The sequence below is a fragment of the Borostomias antarcticus genome (assembly GCF_949987555.1).
Source record: "Borostomias antarcticus genome assembly, chromosome: 2".
Classification (NCBI taxonomy): domain Eukaryota; kingdom Metazoa; phylum Chordata; class Actinopteri; order Stomiiformes; family Stomiidae; genus Borostomias; species Borostomias antarcticus.
In genome coordinates, this window is record NC_140235.1 from 25,428,269 (window position 1) to 25,453,388 (window position 25,120).

Consider the following 25,120-nt stretch of genomic DNA (forward strand, 5'->3'; position numbering starts at 1 on the left):
AAACCGTTATATCCCTTGCTGATTTTACTCACTTCTTCTGCAGTTCCTCAACTGGAGAAATCATATGAGGTCAGCTGGAAGATGTTTGACCATTACAATTCTGTCACGTGCTGGCCAACACAGACGAGTAGCCCAACGGTTACTTTCAAAGATTAAAAAATGTTTAATATCAAAGTGGTCGCAGCGACAGTAGGCCTACGGTCTCTAAATCTGTAGCTGGGGCGACAGACGCGCCAAAGTTGGACCATGTGACATGGACCCTAACAGTAGGCAGTTTCATGACTGGAATGTTGTTCATCCAGTCTATTCTTCATTCCTCTCAGAATTGTTCAAATATACGAGCACCATGGATTTCAGGCACGACAGGATTCTCAGTTTTAGCCAAGGCTATTTTTAAAGCTGTTCTATTTATCTGGGGCAACTGTTTTTGTTCCAAATTATAGCAGGATTTACTCCGCTTTTCCCACAGCGAGAAGAACATAACCATTTTACCGACATGAACAAATATCGATGGACTCTGGTCCTCTCTCTGGCCCTGTCTCTCTGCTGTGTGCTAATATTCTGTGAATATTTGATCTACTACCCCGCGGTATGGCGCTGCGCCTGGCCCCAGCTGAACGGAGACGGCGAGACAGACCCCCCGCTCCGTGCGCTGTTCCTCTCCGACCCTCACCTCCTCGGTGCAATCAAGGGGCACTGGCTGGACAAACTGCGAAGGTAAGGAGGGGAGTTAGATGCGTGTATGGTGGGTAGGCTGTTCTGTGGAAAAGCACCTTGATGGTTCAACAACAACCCGTCAATAGCCTATTAGAGAAAACTATGAAATCGCCATCGTAATGAAGGACAGTTAGTGTTTTATCTTGTCATGGGATTTGATGGAAACCAGGAGAGTTCTAGTAATCACTTCAGTCAATGGGGTCAGGAGTTAGGTCATCTGAGACAACTAATTTAAATGCTTATCTCCTGATGAAGAATGCTGACTAAACCCTCTCCCCCTCTCTCTCACTCTCTCCCTTTCTCTCCCCATCTCTCCCCACTCCCTTTCTCCCCTCTTTCCCTCTGTCTTCCCATGTCTCTTTCTCTCCCCCCAAGTCTCTTTCCTCCCTTCTCTCTGTCACTTTAAATCCTACACAAAACATTTACACTATTTGTATATGTATGTGTGTATGTGTATGCTAACTCTACCTGCAGGGAATGGCAGATGGAACGAGCGTTTCAGACTGCCATGTCTCTGCTGCAGCCAGAGATGGTTTTCATTCTGGGAGACATCTTTGATGAGGGCAAGTGGAGCTCACCAGAGGTACTGGACACACAAACTCTCTCTCCCTCACACACGCACGCACGCTTGTGCACATACTCTCTCACTCACACATGCACACACACGCATGCACGCACACACACACACACACACACACACACACACACACACACACACACGCACGCATGCACACATGCATGTGCACACACACACACACACACACACACACACACACACACACACACACACACACACAGACACACACACACACACACACACAAACACACATGCATAAACAAATACCTCTTGCACACAAGAGGGTGGAGCTTTGTATAAGCACTCCGGGCTTCGTTCCCCTCCAAGCACTGTTTTTAGTATGTGCTAAGTAAAATAAAAAATAAACACAGTTAATTTCTTTAGGCGGATCAGACTGTGTGTGTGTGCGTGTGTGTGTGAGGGGGAAGCGGATTTGCATAGAGCTATAGCTCCAGGTTTTTCATATTATTGGTAGTCGTCGTCCTTGGGGTCTGACCTTCACCAGATGTGCTGTAGTACAAATGATGACAGCTTGTGTGTGTTTGTTCCTAACTGGATAGATAGAATCCTTTATTTAAACAGGGAAGAACATACAGAAACCAAGTCTCTTTTACCGTGTGCCGTTGTGATAATGTATGTGTGTGCAGTGTGAACATATGTACAGTCAGCGGTCATGTGCAAGTAGTGTGAAGGAGGCCGAGTCAGTCAGACAATGCAGAACATTTAATTCCCTGACGATCCAGAATGGGTATTCCACAAGGTTCGATCTTGGGGCCTCTGATCTTCAGCTTGTACATTTTGATTTACCAGCATCCTGTAAAAGAGCTGCATATCAAATGTACACTCATGATACAATCATTTATAAAGAGACACATATATACATACTCATCAATAATACATGCGCACACGCAGGCACACAGTCATATACACCTACAGTATAAACATATACATACTGATAAATATTGTAATGTAATGTGATGTAATTATTGTATGATCATGTATGTCACTACTTACTATGTGTTCACTTTTATGTTATTTTTTGTAACGATGATCTCGTTATCATTTTAAAGCAATACATAGCGTTTTCTCGGATTTGCGCCCCCACAGGCTCTGCGAGTAAGTGCACTGTCGTACTGTCGTAACGTTATCAGATTGTCTTTTTCTTTTTCTGGCATCCTCCGTGATGTTTCGCTTCGGTTTTCTCACCTCCGCCATTATATCATTGAGCTAAAAAAACGCATCTCCATAGACGGCGGAATAGTTAGCTACTACTGTGTTGTTTAAGCACAACGTTGCGCATGCGCACTTCGACTGAATGCTGCGTCCCGAGGCAAAAGCTATAATCTAGTACAATGCATCTTCTCTCTAAGGAGACTAATGTATTTGTATGTTGTCCCGGAAATAAACTTCTAAATAAATGATGATTTTCTCACTCAATCAAGGGACATGCAACAGCGTTTCAGACAGAGAGGTTATCAACTCCAGGTCCTAACTCAGGCCCACAACAGGGCTGTGTCACTTGAACAGTCTCAATGGCTCCGCCCCAAACCCAAACAGGAGCAGACCCAGAAACCCTACTTTGTCACACGCTACAGTAAACAAGCTGTCCAGGTTAAACAAATCATGAGAAGACATTGGGCCATAATCACTATGCGAGGTCTTCACAGAGCCTCCAGGCATCAGCTTCAAAAGGGCTCCCATAGTCAGAGACAAGCTAGTCAGGAGTTACATTCCTGGACCCAGATGTGACACTTGGCTGCTTCAACTCAAGGGGAACTTCCGCTGTGGTCACTGTAATTGTTGTGAAAACATGGTGAAGACTGACCATTTCTGTGATGTATTCACAAACAAAGGTTATCACATTAATGGCTTCATCAGTTATAATGTTACTCATGTAGTCTACCGCCTTGAATGCAGTTGTGGCTGCTTTTATGTAGACCTCACGAAAAGAAGGCTCCATGATAGGGTAGCCGAACACCGATATGCCATCCGCACTGGTAATATGAACTACCCTATGGCTAAGCACTACATGGAAGCCCAGCATATGAGTGATGCTACCCTGAAAGTGTCAGGCATAGAGGTCATCAGTTCTGATGCCAGGGGTGGGACAATGTCAAACGCCTCAAACAATGCAAAGCTTACTGGATTCATTTCCTCATTCATTCATTTCCTCAACCAGTTACCCTGGTCTCAATGAAGATTTTGACCTTTCTTCTTTTCTCGAATTGCATTTCTTTAATTATATGTCTTGTTCTTTTTGATCATTATCAATTGTTGTACTGGTTTTTCACACATTGTTTGCTGATCCCTCACAGACTCTCCTCAGCACCACTGGAGGAGACCTGTGGTACTACAGCTACAGTGACAGCAGGCCCTCTCACCTGTGAGCGGGGCCTCATAGCTATAACTTCCTCCCTTTGTTCTCAGCTCTTGTTCAGCACACCTTGAGAAAGGCTTCATGCCAAAACATGTTAGTGTTTTTAATGTTCATATAGCCCAATGAAATAAAGGCTTTTTACTTCTTTATCTAATCGATTCTGAATGCCTGGATTTTCCTTTTTTCAAAACCCCATTGGAAGGCTTGTATTTCCAGATTCCCCACACTATGATAGAGATCATGGTTTTATTTGGGGGCGTGGGCAACAGTAACTGTGTGTGATTGGTCAGGACTGGGAGGAGGATGTGAGGCGTTTTCAACAAATCTTCCGTCACCATGACAGCACGGAGCTCATTGGCATTGTCGGGAACCATGACATCGGCTTCCATCATGAGTGAGTTTACAACCCATGGCAAAGGTTGTGTTTCCACCTTTGAACGGTTGATTTCCAAAGTGAATGAGCCATCCAAGCAATTTGAATTTATAGCGCTATCTCGCTGTAAATGCAGTTTATGTTGAGCTGCTTTTGTTTCATTAAATGAGGTGTGTTTTAAAGTGTCTGTTGGCGACAGTGAACCAGTGAAAACCACTGTCTACTGTACTAGCCTGCTCTGCCTACCTCTGTCAACCACCAAATAGGCACTGACTACCTCTGACAACCACTTGTCAATCGACAAGCCATCTCTGACTACTGTCAATCTGCCGCCCTGTCAATTGTCAGGTTGTCACACCATTTACCACCACACCTTTCTGTAGGCCCATTTTTCGGTAGGCCTACAAATGTACTGAGAGCCACACAGCCACCCCCCCCCCCCAAGCAACTCTTAACATTTAATTTTAATTGGCTCTGTAATTTGTACTCTTGTAGGCTTCTTCACGCACGAGGATATCGACCCCCTCCAGCTTAGGATAAAGTGTTTGCTTCTTTTTGCTAGGTTTTTATACTGTGGCACACCTGATTCATCTCTACTGACTTAAATAGGCTATACTTTGTGTGAGCGAAATGCCAAAATTTTCCCGTTTGATCGCGGCACTGCTTGTCTCTAATCGTGGACACTAAAAGTATCTTCCTGTTGTCAGGATGAGCTGGTCTAAGCTGGAGCGCTTTGAGAAGGTCTTCAACCTCACCTCCGCCTCAGTTCTCAGCAGGAAGGGAGTCAAGTAGGTGTATATTTTACATTTGTCACTTAGCAGACGCTTTTATCCACAAGCGACTTATATCTACATTAGTCCAAAAAGTGCAACTGTACCCAGTCCCAGTCATCATCAGTAAAGTGGCAACAGAGCTAGAGAAAGGAAGGGGTTTACTAGCACATGTGTTTCTCTACAACCATTATTCCTATCACACAATTTGACTTGGGCCTTACCAATGGCCGGGCTCTGTCTGTCTCTGTGTGTAGCTTTGTGCTGGTGAACAGCATGGCCCTGCATGGAGACCGCTGCACAATGTGCCTGGCGGTGGAGCGACAGCTGTACAGACTCTCCCAGGCTCTCAACTGCTCTGCTCAGGTCAGCCTCTTTATCTTCATCATCACCACTATAACACCCTACAATCCTCACATTAGCTGACTAGTAATTGTGAACAGGACAAGTAGTTGTGAACAGGACTAGTGATTATGAACAGGACTAGTGATTGTAAACAGGACTAGTAATTGTGAACAGGACTAGTAATTGTGAACAGGACTGGTGATTGTGAACAGGACTGGTAATTAATCTCAGCTGCTCTGCAGGAAAACCATTTATCCATCTATGTCACCCACCAAACCAGTCTTAAGCACTGCCATCGTGTGAGAAAAGGAAATGCCTCCATTTGAAGCCACCTCACCATCTTGTGATTAGCCAAATTAAAATGAAGAAAAAATAACTTTTTGTCATTAAGTTTCTCCCCCTAAACATTACATTTACATTACAGTCATTTAGCTGATGCTTTTATCCAAAGCGACTTACAATAATTGCATTTACCGTAGAAAAAGCCAATGTACTACTACTTGCCAGAACTCACAAGTGCATCTCCTTTCTACAACAAGTAACTAAGAGCATAATCTAGTGCTGAAGACAAAGTGCAAGAATAGCAAACTAAAACTAGAAAGTACATTTTCTGGAGAAAATGTGAGGTGGGCTAGCTGCTGCAGCTGTATGTAACAGCTACTGCTAGTACTACTATGGATCAGGCAATCTCCATGCACCCACCGGCGAAGACCGTGTGTCTCTAGCCCACTCGGGCTGAATTGTGGCGTCCGTGGTGTGGATAGTGGTGTGGTGGTGAGACTCCGCCCCCTCATGTCATAGCAGGTCGCGGACAGTGTAGCCCTCTCTGGGCCACCCACCTGCCTTCATCAGTGAAGACCGTGTGTCTCTACCACACTGAGGGGAGGTGTGTGGTCTGTGGTGTGATACCACTGTAGTCATAAAAGTGTGCCTGTACCTTTAAAGGAGTAGTAAAGGGAAAATGCATGTTTAGCCCTGTTTTAAGATTACTTATGATCATATACAATGGTTCAGATCAAAACGTTGACAAAACTAGCACTTTGGAGAAAGTATGATAATTGCTCTACCACTGTTTAGGTCATACAATGGATGTGGGTGGGCACCGTGAAATCTTTCAAAAACATGTTATGGGGCTTTCGTTTATAACTGGGAGGTGGCAAATTGCGACTTGCTACTAGGAATTATTAAATAAAACGCCGCATGAACTCGCAGTTCCTCGTTGCAAATTCGGATATGTTTCTCAGCCCCCAGTTGCCGGCTGACATCAATATCATATCATCATCATCATATCATTCGCTATAGCTCGAATGCACACAGGTCGGAGGTAGGTATTTTGCCACTTGCGACTTGCCACTTCCGACCACAAACGAACGCACCATTAAACTCGATTTCAAAGACAATAAGCTCACCGAGGGGGTAATTGGTGTCCGTTGGTGTTCTGATATCAAATTCGCCGCAAAGTATGAATCCTGTAGGGTTTTATTGATCATTTTATGAAATCCAGTGACTTGTATTGAAGCGACCGTTGTAGATGTGTAGATCAATCCGCAGAGGGGATTCAGGAAGCGGAACTACTTCAAGGCATTGCGCGAGATCTGAATCAGTTTAAGTGGAAGTTTACACATGTATGTGCTGCGACTAAATAGTTCTATGCTAAATATTTAAAAAAGCCTTTCCAGATGAACTCGAATCTTACTTTATGGCGAATTATATGTCAGAACGCCAACTAACACCTCAGTCAGTTTCTTGTCTTTGAATTGAGAGTTTAACATGTTTTTTGAATGATTTTTCACGGTGCCCACCCACATCCATTGTATGACCACAACGGTGGTAGAGCAATTATCAGACTTTCTCAAAAGTGCTAGTTTTGTCAACGTTTTGATCTGAACCATTGTATATGATCATAAGTAACCTTAAAACTGGGCTAAACATGCATTTTGCCTTTACTACTCCTTTAAGAGATCCTGCTCGTGTCCCCAAATTCAAATCCCAACTGACACTCTAAGCAGTCCTTCATTCACATGTAAAGGCATGCCGGATTCAGACAGCTTTCTCTCAAAAAGTATAAATGTTACAGCTTAGATGTTGACACCGTAGGAATCCTGGGAACTTGCTGAACATTTTCCTGTATAATATGTCTGTGTAGCTTAAAAACTGTAGCCATGGCGACAAGTTAGAAAAAGGGTAAAAATGCAAAATTAGCAGCTCAAAAGTTAGAGTGCGGCACCATACGTTTCAATGGGGAGTGCAGTTGCCGAACAAATCGTCATACCGTGAAAACTATAAGTCACACAGCTTAGATACTTAAATTGTACAAATCAGCACAGTTGTGTGAACATTTTGAGATATAATGTGTATGAGCTGTTAAAACTGTAGGAGTGTCAGCAGTTTACAAAATGTGTGAATATTTTCAAAGCAACAGCTGCCACCACTCTAAAAACATTAAGTTATGAACATTTTAAAGTTTGAATGAAGTTTCTAGCACAATTTTTATACAGAGATCCCACTATATTGCCCTACAGAAGACCCCTCAATTTTCTGTCTTTGTTTGTTTATAATGAACCAAAGAAAGACAGCATAATGTGTGATTTTATATAGCATGCCGGCAATCTGGAATTGAGAGGCATGACCGTGGGACACAACATTCACTAGTTGTTAAACGAGTCCATGCACCTGTATGGTCAAAAGTCCTATAATGAATGTTGAAATACAGACATATCTAGCGCTACTAATGTCACATCATGTGTATCAATGATTGACCAAAGTAAGCTCTCTACAAACCATGGTAGAGTGAATAAGAGTACAATAACGTCTCCATCTAGTGGGCAAACAAGTCCATGCAGACATATCTAGCTCTACTAAACACCTCAAGCTCTACTCTCTGCAGATGTAGAAAGTAGCCTACATGGTTTCCCGAGTAAACTTGTCTGAGAATATACTGAGACACCAAGCATAGTTTTTGATGTAAAAATCTGAATGTACTTGTCAATGGAAAAATCCATTGGAAAGGCGCCCCTTTTGTGGTGGGTTCTGGTACCACGGGGGGACTGACAGACTCACTCACTCACGATGTGACACCGACCAACCTGAAGTCGGGCTGTCGCCGGGTGGGGGACAATAAACCAGACTTGCTGTGCTGTTTAATCAGACTCTGGTAGGGGGAGCTGAGACTATTCTCAACCGGACCAGTTTAACCAGTACAAATTCTACCTTAAGCCAGTCTGACCACTGCCAGTACCAGTCTGACCAGTACCAGTTTGACCAGTGCCAGTATCAGTCTGACCAATACCAGTACCAGTCTGAACAGTGCCAGTACCAGTCTGGGCCGCGTTTCCCAGAGGCATCGTTAAGGCATCGTAGCGCTACGTGCTTCTTAAGAACGTCGTTAGGTCCACCTCTAGGTGGCGATGCGTTTCCCAGAACCTTCTTAAGCCAAGGTATAGGCCTACCTTGGCTACGAAGGCTCTGGGAAACAGCTCCACCCAAGGTACATCGTAAATCGCCCTTACGATGTACCTTCCGAAGATACATGTCAAAGACCGGATAGGACAGCTGTGGCTAGTCCAAGCGGCTAATTAAAATAAATGTATGGCTAGGTTTAAATAGATTTGAGCTATTTTCTTTTAGCTTATTACAATTAACAGACTCAATCACGATCGTTTCGCGAACATTAAGGCAACGTGACCTATGGTAGCCTATACATATGTGACAAATATAAATAGCCACTCTCTAAGCGTGAGGGTTATCCCCAAAACATGTAATATATCACTCAACAGCAGTGACCCCCCCCCCCACCCATGCCATATTAAATGAGGATAATCGATCTCTATGAATCATTCATATTATATATTACATATTATATTAAATATTTGAAACGAGCTCGAGACTAAGCGCTCCACTGCGCTCCTGACCCCGAGCACCCGAGTGCATAGCCCATGATCCGGTGAGAGATAAGCTATAAGATGTCACCGTGTGGCCTATTAAAGTGCCCCCCAGTTTGCGGAGGTGGCCCTGGGCTTCCAGCTGGCCATGCGCGTCATCGCTATGAGGATCCTGCACACACACAACAACTACCTCCCACCTGAGAGGCCACACCCCCAGCCGCAGAACTGCGAGAGAGGGAGTGAGTGAATGCATTGTGGATTGAATAGGCAGGTTTGTGCTGTGCGTAAATAAATACCATCCGGCTTAATGTAACTAATTTCATGACTACATGCCATCATGCATTTGAGGTCTATTGCCAGTAGAGGGGGCGGTTTTGACACATCAGTTCTCCCAGGACAGGTACAAGAATATAACCTTTTATTCGCCATATAAAACCAGGTACAGGTACTCTACATTGGAATTCTTGTTATTGCTTGTTCTTACAATATCTTTTCAGCACTAATCAATTCCTCATTCCAGTTCCTATAGGTACAAAACCAGACATAAGGTTCTCAACCTGGCAATTTATTATCTGTAGTCTAGCAGTCTATCAAATTGACCCGCATCTACTGTACTTATTCCATCCAATCATGGATGACTGTGAGTGTAATATACCCAGAGAAGTAGTGTAGAGGGGGGGGGGGGGGGGGGGGGGAGGAGAGGACCCAGGACAGACCCTTGTGGAACCCCCGTAGTCAGACTACATGGTTCCGACATCAAACCTCTCCATGTCACCTGATAGGAGCGGCCAGTCAGGTAAGATGCAAACAGGCAGCGTGCAGACCCAATGACACACAACAAAACTTTGTTTCCCCTTCACTAATAATGAGGCAGAAACTGTATTGGTATGCATCACTGTATGGATACATAAAACAGTTCTGTGCGTGTAAACGTAGGAGCAATAAATAAATCGAGATGTGTATTTTGACCAAACCACATAAATTCTGGTTGAGTAGAAATGACAGAATAACAACTTCTTCATTCTTAAAGCCATTTTATTGACCATTGAACATCCTTAAAATCTCAGATTCCACTTCCCTCAAGTTTTGAGATGGGACATAGGCTACAGTATTCCTCACTTCATAAGCCCACTTTTGCACTATATGAAACAAGATGCACCCAGTGCAAAATAATCCCAATTCACCAATCGTAACATAAACATTGAAACTGTAGTTAATTCCCAAAGAAAACAAGAGAAAGAAAAGTAGAACGTCCGAATACTTGCAATCTTTGTTCACTTCAAAAATCCTTTTGATCACAAGCTCATTGATAAAGGGGCCCATGGTGACGCTTGCTCCGCTCCTCTGTCCACAGTAGCAGGTTGAGAGGAGCAGAGATCTAAAATCCCAGCAGCTCTTCAGGTGCACCCTCCAGGTCTGAGGGTCTGCCCTCTGGTCTGTTCTAGTTCAAGTCTCTGAAAGTTTGTTCTTTTGTGTGCAGATAAGATCATGCTCGTCATAATTAAAACACATTTACTGAGGAAATGAAGAGCAAAGAAACAGAGAAAAGCAGCAGTGAGATCACAGTACCTGCTAATACGACCAGAGGAATGATGACATGAAACAATGCTGTGTGCTTTTTTTTGTTTTGTTTAAAGCGGTGCAACCACTTCTGTACGTGACGTGTGTCCGTGTGTGTGTCCCCGTGTGTGTGTCCGTTCATAGCATGAGATATACCGATGCACACCAGCAGAGGGCAGTAGAGATTGCTCATAAACCTGCGTCGCTTACTTCACCACGTGGGTGTGATTTTGTTTGCTTTCCTGCTCAAAAGGCATGTGCAACCCAACCCAATCTCCTCGTCTTCCTCCTAGTCAATATATGTTCATTGGTCAAGTTAAAACAATGATGGAGAATGCCACTGTTGCAGCACTGACACCCTCCGACATCGAGACTAAAATAAAAAGATTGCTTGTTTTGTTTCTAAATGTTCAAGTATCCCAAGTGGAATAGAATAGCCCTGAAGGAAAATGTTTGATCTTAAATCTTCCTGTCCCCTCTCTCCTTCTCTTTCCACTAGTACACCCAATATATATAAGGGGTTTGTTTAAAAAGATAATAGTATTAAAGTGCCAATCACATTCATGGGGAATTCTCCCATTCACATATTAATTTATCAAACACCACCTAGCTTAGCCATAGTGGACATTCATTTGTAGCTGGTGGTGGTGGTGGTGGATCATACACAGGGTTGTAACGACTGAGCTCCTAACCTCACCATTGTGGAAGCAACTCTTCGGACAAACCCTCATCCTTACTGAATGTCTTTAAAGGTTACATTAGAGAAAGGTGTAGTTGTGCTTTCGGTTTTGTAGGTGTGAGAGTCTCAGGAGCAGAGAGAGAAGGGACAAATATCCTGTGGCCTACACCAGCCCCTACTTCCAACCCCCCCTAGACACTAGATCTGAGATGACGATGGGCCTAAGCAAGATGGTTTCATCTCCACCTTGCCCTCTAACAGGCAAGGGTGGAATCGCCTGCCATATTGCTTAGACCTATCGCATGCAGTCAGATCTACATTAGTGTCTAGACAGAGTGGGAGGCTAGGAGAACCAGGAGAGCCTCCCCAGAATGGCAACAAGCAGAGCGTCTTGCCACACCAGGCCAGAGTGGGGGAGGGTCTCCTGGGCAGAGCTGGGGGTTGCTGTGGGGGTCAGGAGCTAAGTGGCCCAGGCAGCTGGTCGCTTTTCAGACGTCACTTGATGTGACATAGGTTCTAGAATCAGTCGTGTTGGTTGTATTCAGTGCAAAAGTGCGACATCTAGTGGTAAATAGTGGTAATGTCAAACTCGCTGAGCAGTTCCGTTAATGTACTACCGCAAATAACAAAAGGTGGAGAAGAGGAGGGGCAAAGGGGAGAAGGCAAGGAAGATGTTATAAACAACTACAGGAGGAGAGGAGAGAAGGAGTGATACATAGATATAATAGAGAAAGCAATAGATGGGGAGAGATAGACGAACAGAGAAAGACTGAGAGAGATGAAGGAGACAGAAACACTTCATCCCCTCAGGGTTGAAGGCGTCTCCTGATTCGTCCTTCTGGCTGGAAGGGTGTGGCCCCAGGCTTTGCCCTCCCCACCTTCCACCACGATCTGTCTGTTTGACCCTGTCTGTCAGTCTACACCCTGTCAATCTATGCCCCTATCTGTCAGTCTACCCCTCTTTCTGTCAGTCACCCCCCTGACTGTCAGTCTACTCCTGATGGGAACACATTTCTGTACAGTGCAGCAGTTCAGTGGAATAAATTAGCCATGAATCTGAATGTTTCACTCAGCACATTCAAAAGGGTCTTAAAGACTTGGCTGCAAAATAACATGTCTTTTTTTATTACTTACCTCTAAGATTAGAAATGAACGGCCCTGCCACCTGTTACTTTCTATGTTGTTTGTATTGTCTTAGTTCGCTGTCCTGTTGATGCGTTCAGTTTAATTATTGAGCTATTTATTCATATTCATTTGTGATGTATCTTGTGTTAAGTGTTATGTTTAACCCAGACGACCACAATGGATATAAGCTTTAGGGCTTTATTGTTTTTTTTATCCTCGATTTTTAACAATTTCTGTATGTATTTAGTTTGTGTGCACGGTGTGAATCACCAAATAAAGTAAATCAATCAATCAATCAATCAATCAAACCCATGTCTGTCAATCTACGGCTGTATGGTATATAAAATTGTGCCCATGGTAAATGTATGACACAATGACCTCAATACAGGCCAGCTACAAACCTTGGCTGGTCATTAGCTGGTCTTGCTGGATTTACCCACTCTGTCTGGTCAGTCTCACCCTGTCAGTCTTAAGGGGGTGTAAACATAGGACTTTGTCTCATTGCTGCTTGCGGCTTTAATTTGATTTTTATTACACATTTTATTGCACAAATTCTCTCAGTCCACACAGCTCACTGAGAACAGCAGTGGGAGGGGCTCTGATTATCGTGTATCAGGATACAATGGAGATAAGACCCAAACACAGGCAAATAATGTTCAGAGACTTTATTCTCAAATGAAATCAGTACAAACAAACACAAGACATAATAACCTCACACTGAACAAACCTAATGTGGAGGCTACTGGGGTAGATAACAGGTGATGTAGATGATGGGTAGATGGTCTAGATGACTTTGTTTGTCATATGGAATCCCTAGACGCCATGGGGGTGGATAGGTGGTTAGCGGGGCTGTCTCCTCTACTGGTCCTGGTCATTAAGAGTGTTGGTTTGACAGGTGGAGCTGTGCCAGCTTGTCTCTTCACCAGAGACTCAGAGGTGGAAGTGGTCGCTCCTCGATAGACTCCTTCCAACTTCTCGCGAAAGAGCCTGCGATCAAGAGACAGCTCTGGTCCCCGCTTCCAGTGGGCCTCAGGCGATCGTGGAATATTCAGTTCGGACTGTGCCTTTACCGCCAGACCACTAGACGCCATGGGGGTGGATAGGTGGCTAGCGGGGCTGTCTCCTCTACTGGTCCTGGTCACGGAGAGAGGTGGTTTGACAGGTGGAGCTGTGTCAGATGGCGCTCTGCCAGCTTGCCTCTTCACCAGAGAGTCCAAAGTGGAAGTGGTCGCTCCTCGATAGACTCCTTCCAACTTCTCGCGAAAGAGCCTCCGATCAAGAGACAGCTCTGGTCCCCGCTTCCAGTGGGCCTCGGGTGATCGTGGGACGTTCAGCTCGGACTGTGCCTTTACCGCCAAAACCCTAGACGCCATTGGGGTGGATAGGTGGCTAGTGGAGCTGTCTCCTCTACTGGTCCTGGTCATGGAGAGTGGTGGTCTGACAGATGGAGCTGTGTCAGATGGAGCTGTGTCGGATGGAGCTGTGACAGGTTGATCTGTGACAGCAGCCCTCTTCATCATAGAGTCCGAGGTGGAAGTGGTCGTCCCTTGATAGACTCTTTCCCACTTCCCGCGAAAATGCCTCCACTGGACACGCACCGCCAGATCACACTTCAAGTGGCCCTCGGGTGATCGTGAAACGTCCGGCTCAGATTGGCCCTTTGAACTTTGGCCCTTGTGTGCAGAGAACGCAACACCGACACCACTGGACACCATGGGGGTGGTTAGATAGCTAGCGGGACTGTCTCCTGTTCTGGTCCTGGTCATGGAGAATGGTGGTCTGACAGATGAAGATGGAGCTGTGTCAGTTGGAGCTGTGTCAGGTGGAGCTGTGCCAGATGGAACTGTGACAGACAAGGCTGTGACAGCTTCTCTCTTCATCATAGAGTCCGAAGTGGAAGTGGTCGATCCTTGAAAGTCTTCTTCCCACTTCTTGCGAAAATGCCTCCGATGGAGACGCACCACCAGATCACGCTTCCAGTGGCCTTCGGGTGATTGTGAAACGTCCGGCTCAGATCGGCCCTCTGAACTTTGGCCCTTGTGTGCAGAGAACACAACACCGACACCACTGGACAACATGTGGGTGGTTAGGCAGCTAGCGGGACTGTCTCCTTTATTGGTCCTGGTCATGGAGAATGGTGGTCTGACAGATGGAGCTGTGTCAGGTAGACCTGTGTCAGATGGAGCTGTGTCAGGTGGAGCTGCCCTCTTCATCAGAGAGTCCGAACTGGAAGTGGTCGTCCCTTGACAGACTCCTTCCCACTTCCCGCAAAAATTCCTCTGATGGAGACCCCGCTTCCAGTGGCCCTCGGGTGATCGTGAAACATCAGGCTCAGATCGTATCTTTGAACTTTGGCCCTTGTGTGCAGAGAGCGCAACACCGACACCACTGGACACCATAGGGGTGGTTAGGTAGCTAGTGCGGCTGTGTCCTCTACTCATCTGAGACCCGGCTGACGGCATGTCACCTCCACAGTCCGTCGGACCACAGTTGTTGCACGGGGTCGAGGCTCTGTCCAGCTGTGCACTTTTGAGATAAAATAAAATAAAAACTAAAATGACTTTTGATGATTTCAATACATTTAAATGTATAATCGAAATGCAGTTCTAGAACTAGGCCTACCTCAGTACTATATCTAGGCCTACTTCAGTAGTAGAACTAAGCCTACTTCAGTATTAGAACAAGGCTTATTTCAGTGCTAGAACTAGGCCACGATAAAAAATAATAAAATCGACAATGTCATCTTCATTGCAATTGCCAATTACGAATAAGGCCTGCAAATGTAACAACATAGAAGCTATACCTTCATACCGTTTCACAAAAATAAATTTGAAATAGTTAACGTTTAAACAACTTTCTGATAAGGCCGCCTGAAATCTCCATGTTAGCCTTTCCGCCTGAAATAATACACTGAAGGAGGTTTCATTCTAGTACTAGAGCAGGCCTAGTTCTAGGACTGAATGAGGCCTAGTTATAGGACTGGGGGAGGCCTAGTTCTAGTACTGAAGTAGGCCTAGTTCTAGCTCTGAAGGAGGTTTAATTCTAGTACTGAAGAAGGCCTAGCTCTAGTACTGAAGGAGGCCTAGTTCTATTACTGAAGTAGGCCTTGTTCTAGTACTGAAGTAGGCCTTGTTCTAAAACTGAAGTAGGCCTAGTTGAGTAGGCCTAGTTCTAGTACTGAAGTAAGCCTAGTTTTAGTACTGAAGTAGGCCTAGTTCTAGCACTGAAGTAGGCCCAGTTGAGTAGGCCTAGTTCTAGTACTGAAGTAGACCTAGGCTACTTGTACCTTCCGTTGCAAGTGAAATTACTTACACACTCTACTGAGATTACTTGTACAAATGCATGTGAAACACTCCCACTCTCACATGTAAGAGCATACATACACATACACTTGCCAGGCCGCCTTTCTAAATAAGAACTTGTTCTTAAATGCTTGCCTGGTTAAATTAAGGTTAAATAAAAAATAAAAACATAACTGAAAAATGTGTGTGAGTAGTGTGTATGTGAGAGTGTCTCAGTAGTGTATGTATGTATGTATGTATGTATGTATGTATGTATGTATGTATGTATGTATGTATGTATGTATGTATGTATATGTGTGAGTGTCTCAGTAGTGTGTATGTATGTGTGAGTGTTTCAATAGTATGTGAATGTCTCAGTAGTATGTATGTACAGTGAATGTAAGAGTGTCTCAATATTTAAGTCCTACACGGACCCTCATAATCATGCCACACATTATACACAAACACACCTCACACAAACACACACACACACACACTGTTATGGATACACTGAAAAATGCATTATAAACTTACCAATCAATGTCTTCATAGTTTTCATCCTGTATAAAGGAAATACCAGACGGATGTTGAGGTCATTAAGGCTTCACAAAGACAGAGCAGCTTCATTAATCGTTGAATTGTGAATTATTAAAGTACAATGAAACGTTGATTACCAACCTTGGTGTTTCCTTTAAGAATTCTCAATTGCCATAATAGCCAAGATATGATGAGGACCAGAGAGAGAGCAATCACAACTGTCCCGCAGATGAGTGTCACATGAAGATCCTGGGACAGCCTATTTGGCTCATTCAGGAGCGTCGCCTGACGATCATCGACCCTCTCTTGGGTTCTAAAAAACATCATTACTTGCACTAACCTACATATTGTAAGATCCACATCTTCATCAACATGTTAATCTGTCGCAGAAAATCACAGCACTGACGCTTATGCCCACTTGTTACATCTGACAACCTGCCGTTGTACGTGTAATTTCTACGTCATAATGCGAACACCCGTGATGTCAAAGACCGGATAAGACAGCTGTGGCTAGTCCAAGCGGCTAATTAAAATAAATGTATGGCTAGGTTTAAATAGATTTGAGCTATTTTCTTTTAGCTTATTACAATTAACAGACTCAATCACGATCGTTTCGCGAACATTAAGGCAACGTGACCTATGGTAGCCTATACATATGTGACAAATATAAATAGCCACTCTCTAAGCGTGAGGGTTATCCCCAAAACATGTAATATATCACTCAACAGCAGTGACCCCCCCCCCACCCATGCCATATTAAATGAGGATAATCGATCTCTATGAATCATTCATATTATATATTACATATTATATTAAATATTTGAAACGAGCTCGAGACTAAGCGCTCCACTGCGCTCCTGACCCCGAGCACCCGAGTGCATAGCCCATGATCCGGTGAGAGATAAGCTATAAGATGTCACCGTGTGGCCTATTAAAGTGCCCCCCAGTTTGCGGAGGTGGCCCTGGGCTTCCAGCTGGCCATGCGCGTCATCGCTATGAGGATCCTGCACACACACAACAACTACCTCCCACCTGAGAGGCCACACCCCCAGCCGCAGAACTGCGAGAGAGGGAGTGAGTGAATGCATTGTGGATTGAATAGGCAGGTTTGTGCTGTGCGTAAATAAATACCATCCGGCTTAATGTAACTAATTTCATGACTACATGCCATCATGCATTTGAGGTCTATTGCCAGTAGAGGGGGCGGTTGTGACACATCAGTTCTCCCAGGACAGGTACAAGAATATAACCTTTTATTCGCCATATAAAACCAGGTACAGGTACTCTACATTGGAATTCTTGTTATTGCTTGTTCTTACAATATCTTTTCAGCACTAATCAATTCCTCATTCCAGTTCCTATAGGTACAAAACCAGACATAAGGTTCTCAACCTGGCAATTTATTATCTGTAGTCTAGCAGTCTATCAAATTGACCCGCATCTACTGTACTTATTCCATCCAATCATGGATGACTGTGAGTGTAATATACCCAGAGAAGTAGTGTAGAGGGGGGGGGGGGGGGGGGGAGGAGAGGACCCAGGACAGACCCTTGTGGAACCCCCGTAGTCAGACTACATGGTTCCGACATCAAACCTCTCCATGTCACCTGATAGGAGCGGCCAGTCAGGTAAGATGCAAACAGGCAGCGTGCAGACCCAATGACACACAACAAAACTTTGTTTCCCCTTCACTAATAATGAGGCAGAAACTGTATTGGTATGCATCACTGTATGGATACATAAAACAGTTCTGTGCGTGTAAACGTAGGAGCAATAAATAAATCGAGATGTGTATTTTGACCAAACCACATAAATTCTGGTTGAGTAGAAATGACAGAATAACAACTTCTTCATTCTTAAAGCCATTTTATTGACCATTGAACATCCTTAAAATCTCAGATTCCACTTCCCTCAAGTTTTGAGATGGGACATAGGCTACAGTATTCCTCACTTCATAAGCCCACTTTTGCACTATATGAAACAAGATGCACCCAGTGCAAAATAATCCCAATTCACCAATCGTAACATAAACATTGAAACTGTAGTTAATTCCCAAAGAAAACAAGAGAAAGAAAAGTAGAACGTCCGAATACTTGCAATCTTTGTTCACTTCAAAAATCCTTTTGATCACAAGCTCATTGATAAAGGGGCCCATGGTGACGCTTGCTCCGCTCCTCTGTCCACAGTAGCAGGTTGAGAGGAGCAGAGATCTAAAATCCCAGCAGCTCTTCAGGTGCACCCTCCAGGTCTGAGGGTCTGCCCTCTGGTCTGTTCTAGTTCAAGTCTCTGAAAGTTTGTTCTTTTGTGTGCAGATAAGATCATGCTCGTCATAATTAAAACACATTTACTGAGGAAATGAAGAGCAAAGAAACAGAGAAAAGCAGCAGTGAGATCACAGTACCTGCTAATACGACCAGAGGAATGATGACATGAAACAATGCTGTGTGCTTTTTTTTGTTTTGTTTAAAGCGGTGCAACCACTTCTGTACGTGACGTGTGTCCGTGTGTGTGTCCCCGTGTGTGTGTCCGTTCATAGCATGAGATATACCGATGCACACCAGCAGAGGGCAGTAGAGATTGCTCATAAACCTGCGTCGCTTACTTCACCACGTGGGTGTGATTTTGTTTGCTTTCCTGCTCAAAAGGCATGTGCAACCCAACCCAATCTCCTCGTCTTCCTCCTAGTCAATATATGTTCATTGGTCAAGTTAAAACAATGATGGAGAATGCCACTGTTGCAGCACTGACACCCTCCGACATCGAGACTAAAATAAAAAGATTGCTTGTTTTGTTTCTAAATGTTCAAGTATCCCAAGTGGAATAGAATAGCCCTGAAGGAAAATGTTTGATCTTAAATCTTCCTGTCCCCTCTCTCCTTCTCTTTCCACTAGTACACCCAATATATATAAGGGGTTTGTTTAAAAAGATAATAGTATTAAAGTGCCAATCACATTCATGGGGAATTCTCCCATTCACATATTAATTTATCAAACACCACCTAGCTTAGCCATAGTGGACATTCATTTGTAGCTGGTGGTGGTGGTGGTGGATCATACACAGGGTTGTAACGACTGAGCTCCTAACCTCACCATTGTGGAAGCAACTCTTCGGACAAACCCTCATCCTTACTGAATGTCTTTAAAGGTTACATTAGAGAAAGGTGTAGTTGTGCTTTCGGTTTTGTAGGTGTGAGAGTCTCAGGAGCAGAGCGAGAAGGGACAAATATCCTGTGGCCTACACCAGCCCCTACTTCCAACCCCCCCTAGACACTAGATCTGAGATGACGATGGGCCTAAGCAAGATGGTTTCATCTCCACCTTGCCCTCTAACAGGCAAGGGTGGAATCGCCTGCCATATTGCTTAGACCTATCGCATGCAGTCAGATCTACATTAGTGTCTAGACAGAGTGGGAGGCTAGGAGAACCAGGAGAGCCTCCCCAGAATGGCAACAAGCAGAGCGTCTTGCCACACCAGGCCAGAGTGGGGGAGGGTCTCCTGGGCAGAGCTGGGGGTTGCTGTGGGGGTCAGGAGCTAAGTGGCCCAGGCAGCTGGTCGCTTTTCAGACGTCACTTGATGTGACATAGGTTCTAGAATCAGTCGTGTTGGTTGTATTCAGTGCAAAAGTGCGACATCTAGTGGTAAATAGTGGTAATGTCAAACTCGCTGAGCAGTTCCGTTAATGTACTACCGCAAATAACAAAAGGTGGAGAAGAGGAGGGGCAAAGGGGAGAAGGCAAGGAAGATGTTATAAACAACTACAGGAGGAGAGGAGAGAAGGAGTGATACATAGATATAATAGAGAAAGCAATAGATGGGGAGAGATAGACGAACAGAGAAAGACTGAGAGAGATGAAGGAGACAGAAACACTTCATCCCCTCAGGGTTGAAGGCGTCTCCTGATTCGTCCTTCTGGCTGGAAGGGTGTGGCCCCAGGCTTTGCCCTCCCCACCTTCCACCACGATCTGTCTGTTTGACCCTGTCTGTCAGTCTACACCCTGTCAATCTATGCCCCTATCTGTCAGTCTACCCCTCTTTCTGTCAGTCACCCCCCTGACTGTCAGTCTACTCCTGATGGGAACACATTTCTGTACAGTGCAGCAGTTCAGTGGAATAAATTAGCCATGAATCTGAATGTTTCACTCAGCACATTCAAAAGGGTCTTAAAGACTTGGCTGCAAAATAACATGTCTTTTTTTATTACTTACCTCTAAGATTAGAAATGAACGGCCCTGCCACCTGTTACTTTCTATGTTGTTTGTATTGTCTTAGTTCGCTGTCCTGTTGATGCGTTCAGTTTAATTATTGAGCTATTTATTCATATTCATTTGTGATGTATCTTGTGTTAAGTGTTATGTTTAACCCAGACGACCACAATGGATATAAGCTTTAGGGCTTTATTGTTTTTTTTATCCTCGATTTTTAACAATTTCTGTATGTATTTAGTTTGTGTGCACGGTGTGAATCACCAAATAAAGTAAATCAATCAATCAATCAATCAATCAAACCCATGTCTGTCAATCTACGGCTGTATGGTATATAAAATTGTGCCCATGGTAAATGTATGACACAATGACCTCAATACAGGCCAGCTACAAACCTTGGCTGGTCATTAGCTGGTCTTGCTGGATTTACCCACTCTGTCTGGTCAGTCTCACCCTGTCAGTCTTAAGGGGGTGTAAACATAGGACTTTGTCTCATTGCTGCTTGCGGCTTTAATTTGATTTTTATTACACATTTTATTGCACAAATTCTCTCAGTCCACACAGCTCACTGAGAACAGCAGTGGGAGGGGCTCTGATTATCGTGTATCAGGATACAATGGAGATAAGACCCAAACACAGGCAAATAATGTTCAGAGACTTTATTCTCAAATGAAATCAGTACAAACAAACACAAGACATAATAACCTCACACTGAACAAACCTAATGTGGAGGCTACTGGGGTAGATAACAGGTGATGTAGATGATGGGTAGATGGTCTAGATGACTTTGTTTGTCATATGGAATCCCTAGACGCCATGGGGGTGGATAGGTGGTTAGCGGGGCTGTCTCCTCTACTGGTCCTGGTCATTAAGAGTGTTGGTTTGACAGGTGGAGCTGTGCCAGCTTGTCTCTTCACCAGAGACTCAGAGGTGGAAGTGGTCGCTCCTCGATAGACTCCTTCCAACTTCTCGCGAAAGAGCCTGCGATCAAGAGACAGCTCTGGTCCCCGCTTCCAGTGGGCCTCAGGCGATCGTGGAATATTCAGTTCGGACTGTGCCTTTACCGCCAGACCACTAGACGCCATGGGGGTGGACAGGTGGCTAGCGGGGCTGTCTCCTCTACTGGTCCTGGTCACGGAGAGAGGTGGTTTGACAGGTGGAGCTGTGTCAGATGGCGCTCTGCCAGCTTGCCTCTTCACCAGAGAGTCCAAAGTGGAAGTGGTCGCTCCTCGATAGACTCCTTCCAACTTCTCGCGAAAGAGCCTCCGATCAAGAGACAGCTCTGGTCCCCGCTTCCAGTGGGCCTCGGGTGATCGTGGGACGTTCAGCTCGGACTGTGCCTTTACCGCCAAAACCCTAGACGCCATTGGGGTGGATAGGTGGCTAGTGGAGCTGTCTCCTCTACTGGTCCTGGTCATGGAGAGTGGTGGTCTGACAGATGGAGCTGTGTCAGATGGAGCTGTGTCGGATGGAGCTGTGACAGGTTGATCTGTGACAGCTGCCCTCTTCATCATAGAGTCCGAGGTGGAAGTGGTCGTCCCTTGATAGACTCTTTCCCACTTCCCGCGAAAATGCCTCCACTGGACACGCACCGCCAGATCACACTTCAAGTGGCCCTCGGGTGATCGTGAAACGTCCGGCTCAGATTGGCCCTTTGAACTTTGGCCCTTGTGTGCAGAGAACGCAACACCGACACCACTGGACACCATGGGGGTGGTTAGATAGCTAGCGGGACTGTCTCCTGTTCTGGTCCTGGTCATGGAGAATGGTGGTCTGACAGATGAAGATGGAGCTGTGTCAGTTGGAGCTGTGTCAGGTGGAGCTGTGCCAGATGGAACTGTGACAGACAAGGCTGTGACAGCTTCTCTCTTCATCATAGAGTCCGAAGTGGAAGTGGTCGATCCTTGAAAGTCTTCTTCCCACTTCTTGCGAAAATGCCTCCGATGGAGACGCACCACCAGATCACGCTTCCAGTGGCCTTCGGGTGATTGTGAAACGTCCGGCTCAGATCGGCCCTCTGAACTTTGGCCCTTGTGTGCAGAGAACACAACACCGACACCACTGGACAACATGTGGGTGGTTAGGCAGCTAGCGGGACTGTCTCCTTTATTGGTCCTGGTCATGGAGAATGGTGGTCTGACAGATGGAGCTGTGTCAGGTAGACCTGTGTCAGATGGAGCTGTGTCAGGTGGAGCTGCCCTCTTCATCAGAGAGTCCGAACTGGAAGTGGTCGTCCCTTGACAGACTCCTTCCCACTTCCCGCAAAAATTCCTCTGATGGAGACCCCGCTTCCAGTGGCCCTCGGGTGATCGTGAAACATCAGGCTCAGATCGTATCTTTGAACTTTGGCCCTTGTGTGCAGAGAGCGCAACACCGACACCACTGGACACCATGGGGGTGGTTAGGTAGCTAGTGCGGCTGTGTCCTCTACTCATCTGAGACCCGGCTGACGGCATGTCACCTCCACAGTCCGTCGGACCACAGTTGTTGCACGGGGTCGAGGCTCTGTCCAGCTGTGCACTTTTGAGATAAAATAAAATGAAAACTAAAATGACTTTTGATGATTTCGATACATTTAAATGTATAATCGAAATGCAGTTCTAGAACTAGGCCTACCTCAGTACTATATCTAGGCCTACTTCAGTAGTAGAACTAAGCCTACTTCAGTATTAGAACAAGGCTTATTTCAGTGCTAGAACTAGGCCACGATAAAAAATAATAAAATCGACAATGTCATCTTCATTGCAATTGCCAATTACGAATAAGGCCTGCAAATGTAACAACATAGAAGCTATACCTTCATACCGTTTCACAAAAATAAATTTGAAATAGTTAACGTTTAAACAACTTTCTGATAAGGCCGCCTGAAATCTCCATGTTAGCCTTTCCGCCTGAAATAATACACTGAAGGAGGTTTCATTCTAGTACTAGAGCAGGCCTAGTTCTAGGACTGAATGAGGCCTAGTTATAGGACTGGGGGAGGCCTAGTTCTAGTACTGAAGTAGGCCTAGTTCTAGCTCTGAAGGAGGTTTAATTCTAGTACTGAAGAAGGCCTAGCTCTAGTACTGAAGGAGGCCTAGTTCTATTACTGAAGTAGACCTTGTTCTAGTACTGAAGTAGGCCTTGTTCTAAAACTGAAGTAGGCCTAGTTGAGTAGGCCTAGTTCTAGTACTGAAGTAAGCCTAGTTTTAGTACTGAAGTAGGCCTAGTTCTAGCACTGAAGTAGGCCCAGTTGAGTAGGCCTAGTTCTAGTACTGAAGTAGACCTAGGCTACTTGTACCTTCCGTTGCAAGTGAAATTACTTACACACTCTACTGAGATTACTTGTACAAATGCATGTGAAACACTCCCACTCTCACATGTAAGAGCATACATACACATACACTTGCCAGGCCGCCTTTCTAAATAAGAACTTGTTCTTAAATGCTTGCCTCGTTAAATTAAGGTTAAATGAAAAATAAGAACATAACAGAACAATGTGTGTGAGTAGTGTGTATGTGAGAGTGTCTCAGTAGTGTATGTGTATGTATGTATGTATATGTGTGTGTTTCAGTAGCATGTGTGAGTGTCTCAGTAGTGTGTATGTATGTGTGAGTGTTTCAATAGTATGTGAATGTCTCAGTAGTATGTATGTACAGTGAATGTAAGAGTGTCTCAATATTTAAGTCCTACACGGACCCTCATAATCATGCCACACATTATACACAAACACACCTCACACAAACACACACACACACTGTTATGGATACACTGAAAAATGCATTATAAACTTACCAATCAATGTCTTCATAGTTTTCATCCTGTATAAAGGAAATACCAGACGGATGTTGAGGTCATTAAGGCTTCACAAAGACAGAGCAGCTTCATTAATCGTTGAATTGTGAATTATTAAAGTACAATGAAACGTTGATTACCAACCTTGGTGTTTCCTTTAAGAATTCTCCATTGCCATAATAGCCGAGATATGATGAGGACCAGAGAGAGAGCAATCACAACTGTCCCGCAGATGAGTGTCACATGAAGATCCTGGGACAGCCTATTTGGCTCATTCAGGAGCGTCGCCTGACGATCATCGACCCTCTCTTGGGTTCTAAAAAACATCATTACTTGCACTAACCTACATATTGTAAGATCCACATCTTCATCAACATGTTAATCTGTCGCAGAAAATCACAGCACTGACGCTTATGCCCACTTGTTACATCTGACAACCTGCCGTTGTACGTGTAATTTCTACGTCATAATGCGAACACCCGTGATGTCAAAGACCGGATAAGACAGCTGTGGCTAGTCCAAGCGGCTAATTAAAATAAATGTATGGCTAGGTTTAAATAGATTTGAGCTATTTTCTTTTAGCTTATTACAATTAACAGACTCAATCACGATCGTTTCGCGAACATTAAGGCAACGTGACCTATGGTAGCCTATACATATGTGACAAATATAAATAGCCACTCTCTCAGCTCAGCCGTATATCATGACTTTTCGTTCTGAGGAAAACGAAATATAAATCTATGGAAACGTTCTGCACAGAACGATTTTCTTCATAAATTCGTCAAAACTAGCTGGCGAAACTAGCAAGCAACAACGTTTTACAAGCAACTAGCAAACATTACTACTAGCTTACGGTTATTATTATTAACTAGCAAACAACACTACTATCTTACGGTCATTATTATTAGCTAGCATTAGC

The 25,120-nt window shown here is 44.6% G+C and overlaps 1 protein-coding gene across 4 annotated transcripts in view; it reads left to right on the forward strand.

The window, feature by feature from the left end:
• The first annotated feature begins 333 nt into the window (after positions 1–333).
• Positions 334–25,120, forward strand: part of mppe1 (metallophosphoesterase 1) — a 32,027-nt gene continuing 7,240 nt past the window's right edge. For 3 of the 4 annotated variants that reach the window (XR_014630965.1, XM_084455914.1, XM_084455913.1), the window contains exons 1-5: positions 334–717; positions 1,192–1,300; positions 3,962–4,065; positions 4,752–4,832; positions 5,072–5,180. Coding sequence is in view for 3 of the 4 variants with exons in the window: in XM_084455914.1 (XP_084312040.1) it covers positions 497–717; positions 1,192–1,300; positions 3,962–4,065; positions 4,752–4,832; positions 5,072–5,180 (624 nt within the window). In the remaining variant the exon portion in view is untranslated. Of the gene's footprint in view, positions 718–1,092; positions 1,301–3,961; positions 4,066–4,751; positions 4,833–5,071; positions 5,181–25,120 lie in introns of all 4 variants that reach the window. The other variant, XM_084455915.1, reaches the window with a different exon arrangement.